At 40.2% G+C, this 14,059-nt stretch overlaps 1 protein-coding gene and 1 long non-coding RNA gene across 2 annotated transcripts; one reads left to right on the forward strand and one right to left on the reverse strand.

The window, feature by feature from the left end:
- Positions 1-801: 801 nt before the first annotated feature.
- On the reverse strand, positions 802-2,248 carry cldn11a (claudin 11a). The gene is made up of 3 exons (XM_077621488.1): positions 1,953-2,248; positions 1,193-1,357; positions 802-1,097 (listed from the first exon to the last, which is right to left on the reverse strand). The coding sequence occupies exons 1-3, from the start codon at positions 2,176-2,178 to the stop codon at positions 841-843; spliced, it is 648 nt and encodes a 215-aa protein (XP_077477614.1). The 5' UTR covers positions 2,179-2,248; the 3' UTR covers positions 802-840.
- A 2,587-nt stretch (positions 2,249-4,835) lies between these two features.
- On the forward strand, positions 4,836-13,264 carry LOC144089771 (uncharacterized). Its single transcript, XR_013305169.1, has 3 exons — positions 4,836-5,149; positions 7,453-7,514; positions 11,983-13,264. It is a non-coding gene; the product is annotated as an uncharacterized LOC144089771 (long non-coding RNA).
- The last annotated feature ends 795 nt before the right edge of the window (positions 13,265-14,059 follow it).

A 14,059-nucleotide genomic window follows, 5' to 3' on the forward strand; every position in this document is an offset into this window, starting at 1 on the left:
TTAAGTATGCTTTTGGTGAATCCATGAAGACAATGTGTCACAGATTGTTCACCCTTCCCACTATCAGATAACACGCCTGTTTTCTTCTCAATGTCAAGGTCTCTGACTAACATTTCCGGACAAGAAGTGAAGTGTCACTGGGTAAACAAAGTTGCATTTTGAATCAAGAACAAAAGGGAGAAAAAGAACGTCCTTGTGAATGTCTTTATTGTAGAAAATCCGAAGAGTACATACGAACAATAAATAGCCAGTCTCGGAATACTGATTTGGTGTTTGTGCCAACTGACCTGATAACAAAAAACGCTGTATATTAGAATAAGAAAATTGCAATCTATCATCATTTGTGGACTTTTTAAGTCGCACTAGCCAAAAATGCACTGTAGAATGCCCTTGTTAAGTATAAGTGGAATTTTTGGGGGTAATTTTATCCTCTTAAAGACCAACAATATAGGAACAACAATAAAAGGAAGTACAACATAACATAACATATTAAAGAGGGATGGATTGGAATTAATATTCTTGAAAACCAAAAATTGAATCTTAGAAAACAGCCATAAAAACAAAATTTTAACACTTTGTCAGAAAATCGAGTAGTCGTAGAGTAAGGTTGCAGTCACAGGCCTTGCCAAATTATGAAAAAAAAAAGTGTGACATAGTCCAGTAGATATGGTATTATTATATACACGTGCAGTATCCTTCCATTTATGCAAAAATCACGGCGGCTATAAACGTGGGTCAGCCACTCTCCACATTTGTGCGATTTGTAGTTTAAAAAAAAATGTAAAAAAAAAACTGAAATGTTGAATAACAAAACCTTGTGTCAGTCCTCATGTGACCCGCTCAGACATGGGCGCTCTTGGCATGGGTGGACGAGGTGGGTTTGGCGGCTTCCATGCCCGCCTTGGGGTAGTAGAGGGTTTTGCCTTCCCCGTACTGTCGGGATGGCGAGGAGGAACAGCACATCAGGAGGGCTCCGCCCAACAGCGAAAGAACCGCGCCAGCCCATCCGGCGTACAACGAGAAGCCGAAAGACATCAGGCTTTCTCTGGGATGCACGCCGATGGGGAACCACACGGTGGCCACCGACCCGCACACGCCTGGAAAGAAGCAGCGGCAAACACTTCAGTTTTTCACCCATTGGCTGCCATTTGACGCCAATGGAGACGGCGAAAAAGGCAACAAAAGCGCTCACCCACGATGAAGACGACGATGCCGCCGATGGCTGCCCGCTTGTTCTTTGAAGCCGTATCCTCATTACCCAGGCGGATGCAAGGCATGGACATAAGGAGCATCCCAACGGCCAGCAGGCCCAGGATCGAACCCGTGACCATCAGGGCGCGAGTCATCTGGATGTACACTGTGATGTCAGAAGAGCTCATATTAGCACAAGATAGTTTACTGTGCTGATATAATTTAGAGAATTCTAAAGAATTGTAGTTATATTTAGAAAAAGAAAGAACCAATCGCCAGGAATATATATTATAAGTAATATTTATAACATCTATTAGGTAGTTTAAACATATGAATATTTATTTAGCTTACTTAGCTTGCACAAGGCAAAATAAAAGAAACTATACATAGTAAATAGTTTTAGCCTAAATACAAATTAAAAAAATAAAAATGAAATCCTACTCAAAACTGAGTAAAGAAATGTAGGATATTAATAAAATATTAATTTGTTATAAATTACAGCTACAAAATATTGTAATATTAACTCACTAAATAAAAATGTAAACAATAAACTTACATAAATACTATCAAAATAACAAAATAAATAAAACAAATGTGATAGAAACAGCACATGCTTCAGAAATTCCAATGAAAATTACCAGTGGCTCAGATAATAAAAATATAATAAGATTGCAAATATTATGACTATTTTAGACTAAGTACTGTTCAAGTCCTATCAATTAATCAGAATTTTTTTTTAATCAAAAGAAATTGGAAATTACTGGGAAGTTCGAGGATCTGCGAGAAGGGGGTGCAATGGTAGACACCACTGGAGAAGAAGCACTCGGACCATGGCCCCTTGATGCCCAGCTCCTCCATCTTCCTACAGATGACCAGACTGTACTTGCAGAGGAAAACCCAGTCGTTGGTAGCCGTGGCGATCACCGTGCCTATCCATCCCAGGCAGCTGATCACGAATCCGCACAACTGCAGACAAGAATTTGCCATGTTGCCACAAAATTCCAGAGAAGGCAGCGCTCCTCCACCGTCTCGTCGAACGCAAAGCTTTTGGGTCAGCTTTTCGTGTCTTTGTGCTTTATAGTGGACAATTCAGTCAGGGAACTCAACAGACGCTCACCAAACTTTTCAGCCAATCACAGGATTATCCGTCAGTTTGGTAGCCACGCCTTCTTTCTTCCATCAAAACATATGCTTCCCCCTGCTGGCAATTTGATGGCCATTATATACGTATCACTTTGCAAAAAAAATGCATTTCGTTTTCTTTTCTAGTCTTACATTTAAATGTCTAGATGGAACTAATACTAGTGATGTGTTAAGATGATTTTTCCCCCATGATTCCATATTTTTTTCCTTTCCATATTTTTCCCCCCTTTGGTTAACCTGAAAAGTAACATTTACTGACCACCCTAATGTTTTTTTTGTATTCATTTCTTTTAGTGATATTGAATACCCTTTTGTTGACATTTTATATAAAAATTATTGTTTCATGTTTGTGTTAAGTTTGTGCTACAGAATTTAAAAATCTGAGTGCAAGACTGGTGATTTCATACTTTTTGCTCGTTATAGTATATTAATCATAATTGAACATGAAATGCACTGCACAAGTCAACGCCAACGGCAGGGGGCGAAAGAGTATAGCCTTTTTTCCTCTACTGCTCAGTTAAAAGAGACACGCTCTAATGATATAAAACACTTAACTCATTTGATGAATTTAAAATTAGATTTATTTTTGTTTACGTCCTAGAAGACTTTTACAAATTGCATAACGGTCAGTGAAAAGAAAGCCAACGCAAGGTTGATCAAAGACTAAACTGATGTTAAAAATTAAAAAAAAAAAACATGCATGAGAGTGATGATTGTACATGTTGCTTGTTCATTTCCCTAACGAGGAGATTGATTTCCCCTTTTTGTTTTCTCTGCTCCCCTCCTTCCTCTTTGTTCATTAGTGATTGTGAGCATTTGGACAAAGTAGCTGTCATCCCCACAGGGCGGGTGGTGACTCATCCCGTGTGGCTGCCAATCAATCACCTGTGCTGTCTTCTTCTCGCCTTCACTCAATCTCCACCATGCCCCCCCCCCCCCATACACACCCCACAATTCACTCATAATTCACTCCACTTCTTTAGTCAGAGATAACAGAATACATTGCCCAATGTGTCGTGATGTCTAAATGATGCTGACGAGTAGCGTCTTACTTCACATTTTTGGGTCCTTTAACTTAACTATTTATCTTGACTGCAAGCTTTCCTACTGCCTACCTTTCTTCATATTTTTGTCCCTTTCTTTTCTCAATTCCTTCCTCCATACATAAACTTATTTTCATCCTTCTGCCTGATTTGCTTCAATTTCTCCAAATCTTTTCTTCCCCCTTTTCTACTTAGAATTTGATGGAATGTTCACAGCAGTCAAAATGAGGGAATACGTTAAACTTCCCTCGTGCTTTTTTCTCCCCATGGGGTCTTAAAAGCCCCCCACCTCCCATTTCCTTCCATGTCATCACCATGCTTCCAACCCTGGCGTGATTTGCATAATATTCCCATTCCCTTGCCGCCTCACTGCGCCCGCATCAGACAAACTGCGGTGGGGATCATAGTGGGATATGACCCGCTTACTTGCGCCCAACTTATTCCCCATTCCGTGTGTGTTGAGACGTGCGAGGGGCTGGCCGCAGAGGTAAAGTGTGAGCGAGAGTCTATTTACACGGTTGAGCGCCATGCCTCGTCTAGCCCGTTGATCTATAACACGTACGCATGTGCAACAGTTATGTATTTACATAAAAGCCCACTAGGAGATCAAATCAGCCCAGCTGCAATGTCAGCGTGCCTCTGCGGGACGGCTTAAAAGCTAATGTCGCTAACGTGACTTCAAAGCAATTCAAGTATTAAGTGATTAGAGTGAACTCATTGCTTCTTTTTTGGGAAAATTGGTGTGTTGGAATGTGCTTTTTTCCAATATGCAAAACTTCTTCCTGATTGGGTATGGAAAATAATTTTTGGGGGCCGAAGCTGCAGCAAAATGGAGATTGTGGAGCAGTACTTTATATGACCGCCACAAAAACCAAAAACATTTATATGTGCATTACCATATGTTGACATTGTACTGGTTGGTGCATTTTATCTTAGAGGAGACTAAGGGCATCTGCAGCAAAGTGGAGACTGTGGAGTATAGCAGTATTCCAAGCAATTAGTATAGAGCACTGGCCTGATCATGTTTAGTATGTCTCTTAAATCCAGAAACTAGGATTAAGCTAACCTTGCCTTGTAAGGATTTAAAAGGGGGCCTAAATATTATCCAAAAGGAGACTATGGGCAGCAAATTGGAGACATTGAAGTCAGTTTTTTTTCATTTTCAATTTGATTGAATATTATTAGTTATTCAGTCATTTTTAACACTGCTTATCTTTGTCAGTGTTGTGGGGTGCTGGAGACTATCCCAGCTGACCTAGACTTTAGACCTGGGGTGTCCAAACTATTCCACAAAGGGCCGCAGTGGGTGCGTGTTTTCATTGAAACCCATCAAGAGGACACCTTTTCACCAATCTGGTGTCCTACAAGTGCAATCAGCGGATTGCAGTCTGGTGCTTCTTGTTTTCTGCAGAAATCTCATTGGTCAAAGTGTCTGTGCTGGAATGGTTGGAACAAAAACCTGCACCCACAGTGGCGCTCGAGGACCGGTTTGGCTTCCCCTGCTTTAGACCATGGGTCACCAACTCTGACCCTCGAGGTCACCTATCTAGTCTGTTTTCTATGTCTCCCTCTTCAAACTCACTTGAATCAAATGATCAACTCTTCAAGCTATCCAGAAGCCTGATAATTATGCTGCTAATTTGATTCAGGTGTGTTGGTGACTCCTACTCTGGACTGGTCACCAGTCAGTTGCAGGGCAAACATAGAGATGGATAACTATTTGCACTGTCAACAAGTTGGAATCAATCCCACCCTGCCCATTCTCTAGTCAGGTAAGAGAACCATATTGGTTGACTTGTTTTTAATTATTACTTCTGTTTTAAAATGACGTGTTCACATACCTGTCAACCTCTGCCGATAACTGCCCTTATAAATGATTATGATTCCCCTTACAAACCCCCCAAAAACCTTACAAACACCGTACGACTCGTACTCGTACGAGTCGTACGGTGTTTGTAAGGTTTTTGGGGGGTTTGTAAGGGGAATCATAATCATTTATAAGGGCAGTTATCGGCAGAGGTTGACAGGTATGTGTTCATGTGGTAGGATCTTTGTCGTTGCCTGGCCTAGTGAAATATTCTACTGAATCGTCATCAACTTGTCCATCAAAAGCAGTCCTGCCGCAACGACGTGCCGGTCACGGCGCCATAATATACGCCGACGCACGCGTGGCCACCGCCAGGAATTATTTACGAGCCAGAGATTGAATGAGCTCCGCAGGGCGCCGTGAGGGCCCACTCGCGCCATCCCTTCTATATCTTATTGCAAAATAGCCACTCGCAGACGGTCCCGCCGGCCAACAAATATCAAGCAGCACTCATCCAAATGACTTTCATTTAACTCTTTCTCTATTTCCCGGGTTGTCTGACGATTAGATAGCCTCCTTTTCCAAAACATTTGGATGAGCAGATGTCTGAGCAGAAAGGCAAAAGAAAGACAAAATCTATGAGGGTAGAGTTATTTTATGGTCATTTGGCACGTATTTTTGCTGACACTTTGAGAAAAAGCTCCCGTAAAAATGTACATTTGAAGTAACGAGCATCCTAAGTGTGACTTTACTGCACGCGTGTGTGGTTGCATATTGCGGCAGTGCTAGCCAAGTTGTCCTCTTGATTTGTGGCTCATGTGTGTGTAGGAACGGCAGCCAACGTTTGCCTCTCTCCAGCCGAGTTGGCCATTAGTATCAATTAGCAGTGGCAAATATTGCTCGCTCTTGGTTTCCAAAAATGTGGCCAAACAGAGCCTTGTACATGTTTCACAGTCAATATGTTATTGTGATCACTGTGGGTTTAACAGAGGGGGTGCTAAAAAAAAAAACGAACAAAAAGCAACAACTCAAAAACATTAAAAATGACATGTTTTCCATTAAAAAGCAGTGCCACATGTTGAAAATGTGTCTTTACAAGTTAGAAAAGAATATGCTATAAAATGTTATTAATATTGCCTTAAAAAAGCCCCCTAAAACGAGCCTTTGTTTAATAAAACTGAGAAACACTACTACAAAAATAGGAGAGATGGAAAACATTTGTGAAAATTTGATTGATTGAAAACTCAGAAGAAATGTTCTCCAATTGTCAGAAAAAACACAGATAAAAAGTTTTGAAAATAACAACATATGCAGAAAATGTCAGAAAATAATCCGAAAAATATGACTCATGAAAAATTTGACAAAACTGTATGCTGTTAATACTATGCCACATGTGTCAAAGTGGCGGCCTGGGGGCCAAATCTGGCCCACCACATCGTTTTGTGTGGCCCGGGAAAGTAAATCATGAGTGCCGACTTTCTGTTTTAGGATCAAATTAAAATGAAGAGTACAGATGTATATTAAATTTCCTGATTTTGCCCCTTTTAAATCAAAAATTGTCATTTTTTTAATCCATTTTTTCTGTGTTTTTTTTTCAAAAATCATTTTGTAAAATCTAAAAATATTTTAAAAAACTCATATAAACATTGTTTTAGATCTATAAAAAACTGAATATTCAGGGCTTTTAATCCATTTATAAAAAAAAATCTAAATATTATATCTAAAATGTTCCGGCCCACATGAAATCGAGTTGAACGCGGCCCGCGAACCAACCCGAGTCTGACACCTTTGGACTATGCCAAGGCAGCTTATTGGCAAAATATCAAAATCATGTGACTCAGACTTGGATTGGCATCGAAAAAGTTCTGATCAGGACGTCACTAGGAAAAATTATACCTCAAGTTAGAGAGAACGTGCTACAATAATTCGATATTGACCATCCAGATGTACTTTCCATATTTGCATTCCGAGCTTGTTGGGGAGCTAACGACGCATAGGAATATTAAAAAGTGTTCTTTTGCACCAATGCAGACAGATGTTTCCTTCACAGGCCCAAATTGCAACGCAGCCTTCGGGACGGAAGGCAACACAATGCGCATTTCAATATCTGCACAATTGATGCATTTACAAAATCCGTGTTTGCTGGAAATGTGGCACACGGAAAGCAATGTGTTATTTTTAATTGCATTTCACGCATTATGCACTTAATGGAGTCAACTCATTAAAGCTTCATTAATGGCCCCAAACATTTCCATTGTTTACACACAGCGTTTGACAACTACGACCAGCGTCGCCGTGGTAACCCAAAGCCTTGAAGAAAAAGCCAAGCTGTAAGTACCGCTCCCTCATTTACAACTTTATCCTTGGGAAAATGCATTACAGGTGAATGGATAAAAGTTAACATAGAAATCAATTATAAAAGGATTCAATGGTATGTCTTGGAGGAGAAATATGCTGTGAAAATGTTTTTGAATAAAAACAAGAATTTCAAGAATTGAAATTTTCAACATATATGCCTTTTATAAAACATATAGATGTCTGGAAGTTTTGAGTTAAAAATAAATAAGAATTGCAAAATTAAATCTTACAAGTTGCTATAAAAGGCCTCCAAAGTTAAAATACTTTCTTTCAAAATATTTTCCAAAAGTAACAGAAACATGCCTTAACAGTTTGGGAAAAATCTTTTAAAGTTCAAATAGAAAGGTACGTCTTAAATAAAAGAAATCAGACAAATATTCCCCCAGAGCTTCAAAAGATGGAAAAAAAAACCTTAAATGTTTATAAAAACTCTAAAAATTTGGAATATTAACTCTAAAACTAAATCTTACAAGTACCTATAAAAGGCATCCAAAGTTAAAATACTTTCTTTCAAAAATATTTTCCAAAAGTAACAGAAACATGCCTTAACAGTTTGGGTAAAATCTTTTAAAGTTCAAATAGAAAGGTACGTCTTAAATAAAATAAAAAAAATCAGACAAATAATCCCCCCAGAGCTTCAAAAGATGGCAAAACACTCAAAAATGTTTATAAAAACGCTCAAAATTTGGAATATTAACTCTAAAACATGTCTCATAACACTGAAAAATATTAATATAACCTAGAACATTTACAGTATTCCTGTCCTGGTTCTTAATCCATAATATTTAGACACCAAGGCATTCAATCAAGCTACAATTCTTCGATTGCGGTCGATGATGTGATATCAATTTTGTTTACGCTCACGGAAACACACACACTGCACATGCACATGCTCAGGCTGACAGATCTTGATGCTCTATAGGTCTGCGGCGCTTTTTAAATTATTTTTTTTTATATGAAGGCAATCGACTTCTTTGACTGCTGAGGCTCGAGGCCGGTCAACCGTGCCTGATCCAAATAGTACCATCTCCTCTTGTATTTTTTTTCTTTAAAATTTCCTAGATAAGATTAGTGCTAATGGACTACCTTGGCGTGGGGAGTTATTTAACGACCCGGGACAATCATTACTCATGCACTGCGCTTCGCTATTTCTCAATTAGGGTGTCTGACAGAGGGCCCGTGCCCGGAAACGGAGACAAAAGCCTCACTTGTTTTTTTTAATAGGTCAAACCCCAGTCGCCGCAGGTCCGTGAAGCGTGGACGAGATTGAGTGTGCCATTGTTTCTACTAATGCTGTCAAACAGAGGCATTGGGTACGCTTTGTCAAACATTTCAGTTTGAATGACATGCCTACTCTTAGTTCTTACATTTATTGTTAAATGTGTACATTAAAAAATATCCCCAAAATAATGCCTGAAGACTGACAAATATCCCCCAAAATTACAGATTAGGACATTGTAAAAATCAACAAATCTGCCTTTAAACATCAAAATAAATCTCTGAAATGTTAGGGAATAAGTCCAGGTGTGCCACAGCATACTACAGGCTGAAGGTTGTTATGGAAAATGACAATAAATTAGTGAATCAGCCTCGGTAAAAAAATAAAAGAAATAAAACGGCTCTGAGGATTGCACTGTATTGGCCCTTGCTACAGAACTATTACGTTTCAAATAACTCGGTGCATGAATGATGGAAGAGTAGGACTTCACAAATAGTGTCCACAAGAAGAACTACTACTACTTGAGTGGAGTAAAAAGTACACCAGTTAGAAAAATAAGTATAGCAGTTAGTTGTGAATGTTAAATAGTATTCCTCAAAAATTCAATAAAAACTAGCCTCAATATTCTAATAAAGTAACCCCATAAATTGCAACTTTTCTTGGGCAAAAGATGTGATCAACTGACTGGTCGCCAGCTAATTGCAGTACAGAGAAACAAGAGAGGAAGCCCGGGTTCGATCCCTGAAACTTAAAAACTTAAAAGTGCAGGGGCGCAAATCACTCTGCGACCAACAATAAGAAGTCCATGCCACAATTTGGCCCCTTGAAGTAATCACATTGAATCCGTAACTCTTTTCCACGTGTGCGTGCGAAAGTGTTTGTGTGAGCAATATTCCCAGCGGCGTGCGTATATGTGCGAGCGTGCGCATTCTCCTTTTCCGCCTTTCGGCACATCCGAAATGCCGCGTGACCTTGCCAGTCAGCGAGCCAGTCAACTGCGGCCGGGCCGACGTGTGACGCGCCCTGTGTGGAGGCCAAAGCGTGTGTGTGTGTGTGTGTGTATACTGTTAATGTGTACATGAGTCCTCTCTTCCATCATGTCGCTTTTATTTAGCTCCAGCTCCAAACAGTCAAGCCTCTCCAGGGAAAACATGATGAGCATTTGATTGAGCTTTGCCTTTATACACGGGCACACATTTACTCTCGCAGGAACCGTCCTATGCACACGCACTCCGAGACAGTTATTAACACTGAAACAAGCTGATTTACTCATACATTCGTAGACACACTTAGACAAGTTCCTAAAACTCTCACACATTACTCACTAAATCACACGCTTACCTACTCCAATGTACTCCAATACAAACTTCCACACAAATAAAACTCTGTTTTACATGCTCTCACATAAACTCATTGTGACTAAAAATCTGACACTTTTCTCACTTACAGCAACTCTCACACATAGTTGTTCACTCTTTCAAACAAACATGCACACGCATTCTCTCTCGCTCTCTCACATACACACACACATTTTAACAAACTCTCAGCCATATTCCCATATATAGTCTCACTAAAACGGTACTCGGCCGTTTGGTCGCCGGACTTTTGGTCGCCGGACGTTTGGTCCCCGGACGTTTGGTCGCCCGGAAGGTTATTGATAATTACCATTTAAAATTGTTGCTCAAATTCCCTAAATACAAACTGCGAATTATAATTTAGTCATACTTAATGCCCTATTAATTATTAGGCTAAAGAAAAGCTCCAAATTTCCCATACTTTTATTGTGTTTTGTTGGAGAACTTGTTAAGACCCTGACTGACGTAGCTTCTTAAAGGGACAACGCATGTATACATACAAAGATATACACTCACACGTCTTCTCAGTGAAACTGCTCATGGCCATTGTTGGCTTTTATTGATGAGTAGACTGTGTTGTTTTACCTTGTTTTGTCGCCGGACTTTTGGTCGCCGGACTTTTGGTCGCCGGACTTTTGGTCGCCGGACGTTTGGTCGCCGGACGTTTGGTCGCCGGACGTTTGGTCGCCGGACGTTTGGTCGCCGGACGTTTGGTCACCGGACGTATGGGTCCGGCCGACCAAACGTCCGCGACCTAACGTCCGGTGACCAAACGTCCGGTGACCAAACGTCCGGTGACCAAACGTCCGGTCACACACTAAAACACAGTGTGACACGTATGATCTCGCATATATATTCTCTTCAATTCCACACAAATGAAATCCTCTTCTGTAGCTCACACTTTACACACATTCTCAGGTACAAAAATATCACATTAGGGCAACTACTAACAGCGTGAAACCACATTTAAACCTATTGGATTAAAACAATCTTTTACATTGTAAGTAAAAATGTCTTCAAAAGACAATAACACTACAAAATGAGGAAGGCGGGAGAGGGGGATGGCTCTGTGTTCGTTTAAAGATGCCCCGAGGCAAGCAAGGGGTAGTACTCCCCGTGTAGTAATTAAGCAGGTGACAGCATAACTGTTATGAAAAGGAAAGTGTTTGGGAATTTTACTGCTGAGCCAACTGGAGAATAGACACAAGCTGCAGGCAAATGCCAAATTAATTCTTTTTTTTCTATCTGCGTCAGGAAGTCTTTGTTTTGGTTTGGTTGCATCATTGTCAACTTCCTGTTTCCTACAGGGACATGACTAAGACATTTTCTGACTAAAAGACAGGTTTAGACCTGATGAAAGTATGCCATTGGTCAATCCCACCCAAAAATAATGTGGGTGTGAATTTTCAGTGAGTTCTGAAAAAAGAAGAACCCTAAATGTTGTGACAACATATTAAGATTGAACAATATCTTGAATCTGATTGGCTGACATTGTCTGTGACAGTCATCCATTCCATTTTAACTGGGGAGGTTGTAGTGAATGATAACTGTCAGACCTCCCTGTCGAAATAGATTGGACACTGATTACCATCAATGGCCGCCAATCAGAAGAAGACAGCGACATAGTTTCACTATCTCAAGCATTTAGCTTTTCTTGCACTACACAACGTTATGGCGTCTCTATTTCGCTTGAGCGGCATACTATATGGGATAATAGGATTATTTTATCATATGTAAATGCAAATTGAGCACTTCTTTGGAACGGGGGAGATGGGTGTCCTAATATTTCTTATAGGCAAGCTTTGATAATGTGACTTCTGGGCCATTGTGTTCACACAGGCGTGTTTTTATCCCTTTCGCCTTTAGCACCGCGAAGTAGATTTTTGGACGTGAAGAGCTGGGTAAGGTAAAGCTGGTAGGGGGGCTGAAGAGGAAATCATAGATGGACGGGAGGGGATGACAAAACGACGCGAGGGAGCCACGGCGCTGACACGGAAGCGCCGCCTGAGTCGAGGCTTTCTCAAGGACTTTTTTTTTGTGATTCACCGTTTGATCCCGGCCTGCAGGGAGTTTTTCTCTGAGAGGCTGAGAGGCAGGCAGGGAGCTGTTGAACTGAGATGAACTGAAGTGAGATGGGAAAATGAGGAATTTGGAGGGGGGAGAGGAGATGGATTGCGCTTTGATACGGAGCAACGAAAGGTGACACAATTGGAGATCAGCCACCCCAAAAATAGCAGGCTTGATTATGGGGATGTTTTTGTTCCAGTTTGGATTGGGGGGAACATCAATGTTTAAGCTGCTGTATTTATCTTTTTTCGCTCCCAAAAAAAGGAAAACAAGGCATCACTTCTGTCAATGATTTCCCAAAAATATGGTTTGAGAATCCTTATTAGTACGGAGGCTTCCTCTAGTGGTACGTGACTTAATTAAATCTAAAAACAGGACTAATTTGGCTTCATTTTTTCTTTTAAATGCTTTTTTTGAAGTTGTATTTCATACTGCATTTGCAGTCAGGCAATTATAACATTTTTTGGTTTGTATTCAAATCTTTTTTTCACATTGGCTTTCACTCCTGAGGGGGTAAGCCAGGTCCAGCACCTTTACACAAGGAAAAATTGAAAATATATACAAATATTGCTTCATATCTTGAAGTTTGCAAGCACCTGAAACCAAAAGATAAAAAGTTATTTTCTTATTTATATGAGTGGCAGTGGTGCACTTTTGACTCCCCTCAGTGGTCGCCATGGTAAAACTATAGTGTACATCTAGGATTATTATTTTTATTTATTTTTACAAAAGTCAATATTTCAAGAGATTTAAAATAGTAAAGTTTTGAAAGGTGGAGGAGATGACTAGGACAAATATTGTTAGTATTACAGAGGACTACCAATAGTCCAAGAAAATAATTGTGATAATTCAAGACATCAAGCAGACGTTCCTCTGTTCTAGTCAATATATGCAAGGTGTTCAAATACGTATTGAACCAAGTGTAACAGTTCTCTCTTTCATTAATGAACAGTAGTAAAGCACACAGCTGGCTACAAAGATGTCCCATTGTGACTCCACAATGCAAACAAGTGGCCCACCATTGTTCTTACAAAGTGTTGCTGTTTGTTTTCGTTTAACAATAAAGTTGAACACGACGGCTCAATAATTGTCTCATCAATTCTAGCTTGATAACTTTGCTTGTGTTATCCGCAACCTAGCAGTTGGCAGCAAAAAAAAAGGAGGAATCTGTGCCAATAATGGTCGATCCACCCATTTGAACTAAGTATATGGGACATCTATAGCCAGCAAAGAACTGAAAACATCATTTTTCATAATATGTCCTTTTAAAAAAATCAAATCCGTCCATTCACATAAATTCTCGGCTCTGCCGCCATCATTTCCCGCTATCCTGCAGGCCTAATCGGCGGGGAAGCAGCAAAGAAAAAGAGGATTTGCAAACGAGTGACTGTGGCGCTTTGCGAATTGCGCTTGGTGTAGTAGATTCCCAGGCAGTTTTTATTTTAAAAACTCCCAGCTAATTCAATCCAACATCAAATTTAACACACAAATGCAATCAGCGTTTTTAAGACCTGGACTAGAAAGTAACTTTCTGCCACCTGTCGTCATTTAACTAAAAAAAAAAGCCTTTGTGAAGTTTTTGACGCACGTGTATGAGTCGGGGGATAGACTTTGACTGAGAAAGTTTGAATGTGGTGCACGGAATGCGAAGCAGCAGTGTTAATATTTTATGACTGGCAGAATTTCATTACAATCGATGAAAAGTGTCAGTTTCAGTGGTTTTCTCTCTCGCCTCTGCTTAAGTCGGTAGCCAGCGGCTTAGGCTGATAAAGAAGGGCGAGCCCGGGGCCACCAGCTGCTTAGCCGCTATGCACGCGCGTGTGTGCTGATTCATGCATGCCTGCAATTGCATTTTTACACGTTCTCTATATGTTTG

Source organism: Stigmatopora argus, chromosome 15 (assembly GCF_051989625.1).
Source record: "Stigmatopora argus isolate UIUO_Sarg chromosome 15, RoL_Sarg_1.0, whole genome shotgun sequence".
NCBI lineage: Eukaryota > Metazoa > Chordata > Actinopteri > Syngnathiformes > Syngnathidae > Stigmatopora > Stigmatopora argus.

Bases quoted from the DNA above. Each gene is read 5' to 3' on its own strand.
- cldn11a (XM_077621488.1), bottom strand. From the start codon at position 2,178: ATGGCAAATTCTTGTCTGCAGTTGTGCGGATTCGTGATCAGCTGCCTG. The intron at 1,358-1,952 runs GTAATTTCCAAT...CTGACATCACAG, and splicing joins GCAGATCCTCGAACTTCCCA to TGTACATCCAGATGACTCGC. The intron at 1,098-1,192 runs GTGAGCGCTTTT...GCTTCTTTCCAG, and splicing joins CATCGTCGTCTTCATCGTGG to GCGTGTGCGGGTCGGTGGCC.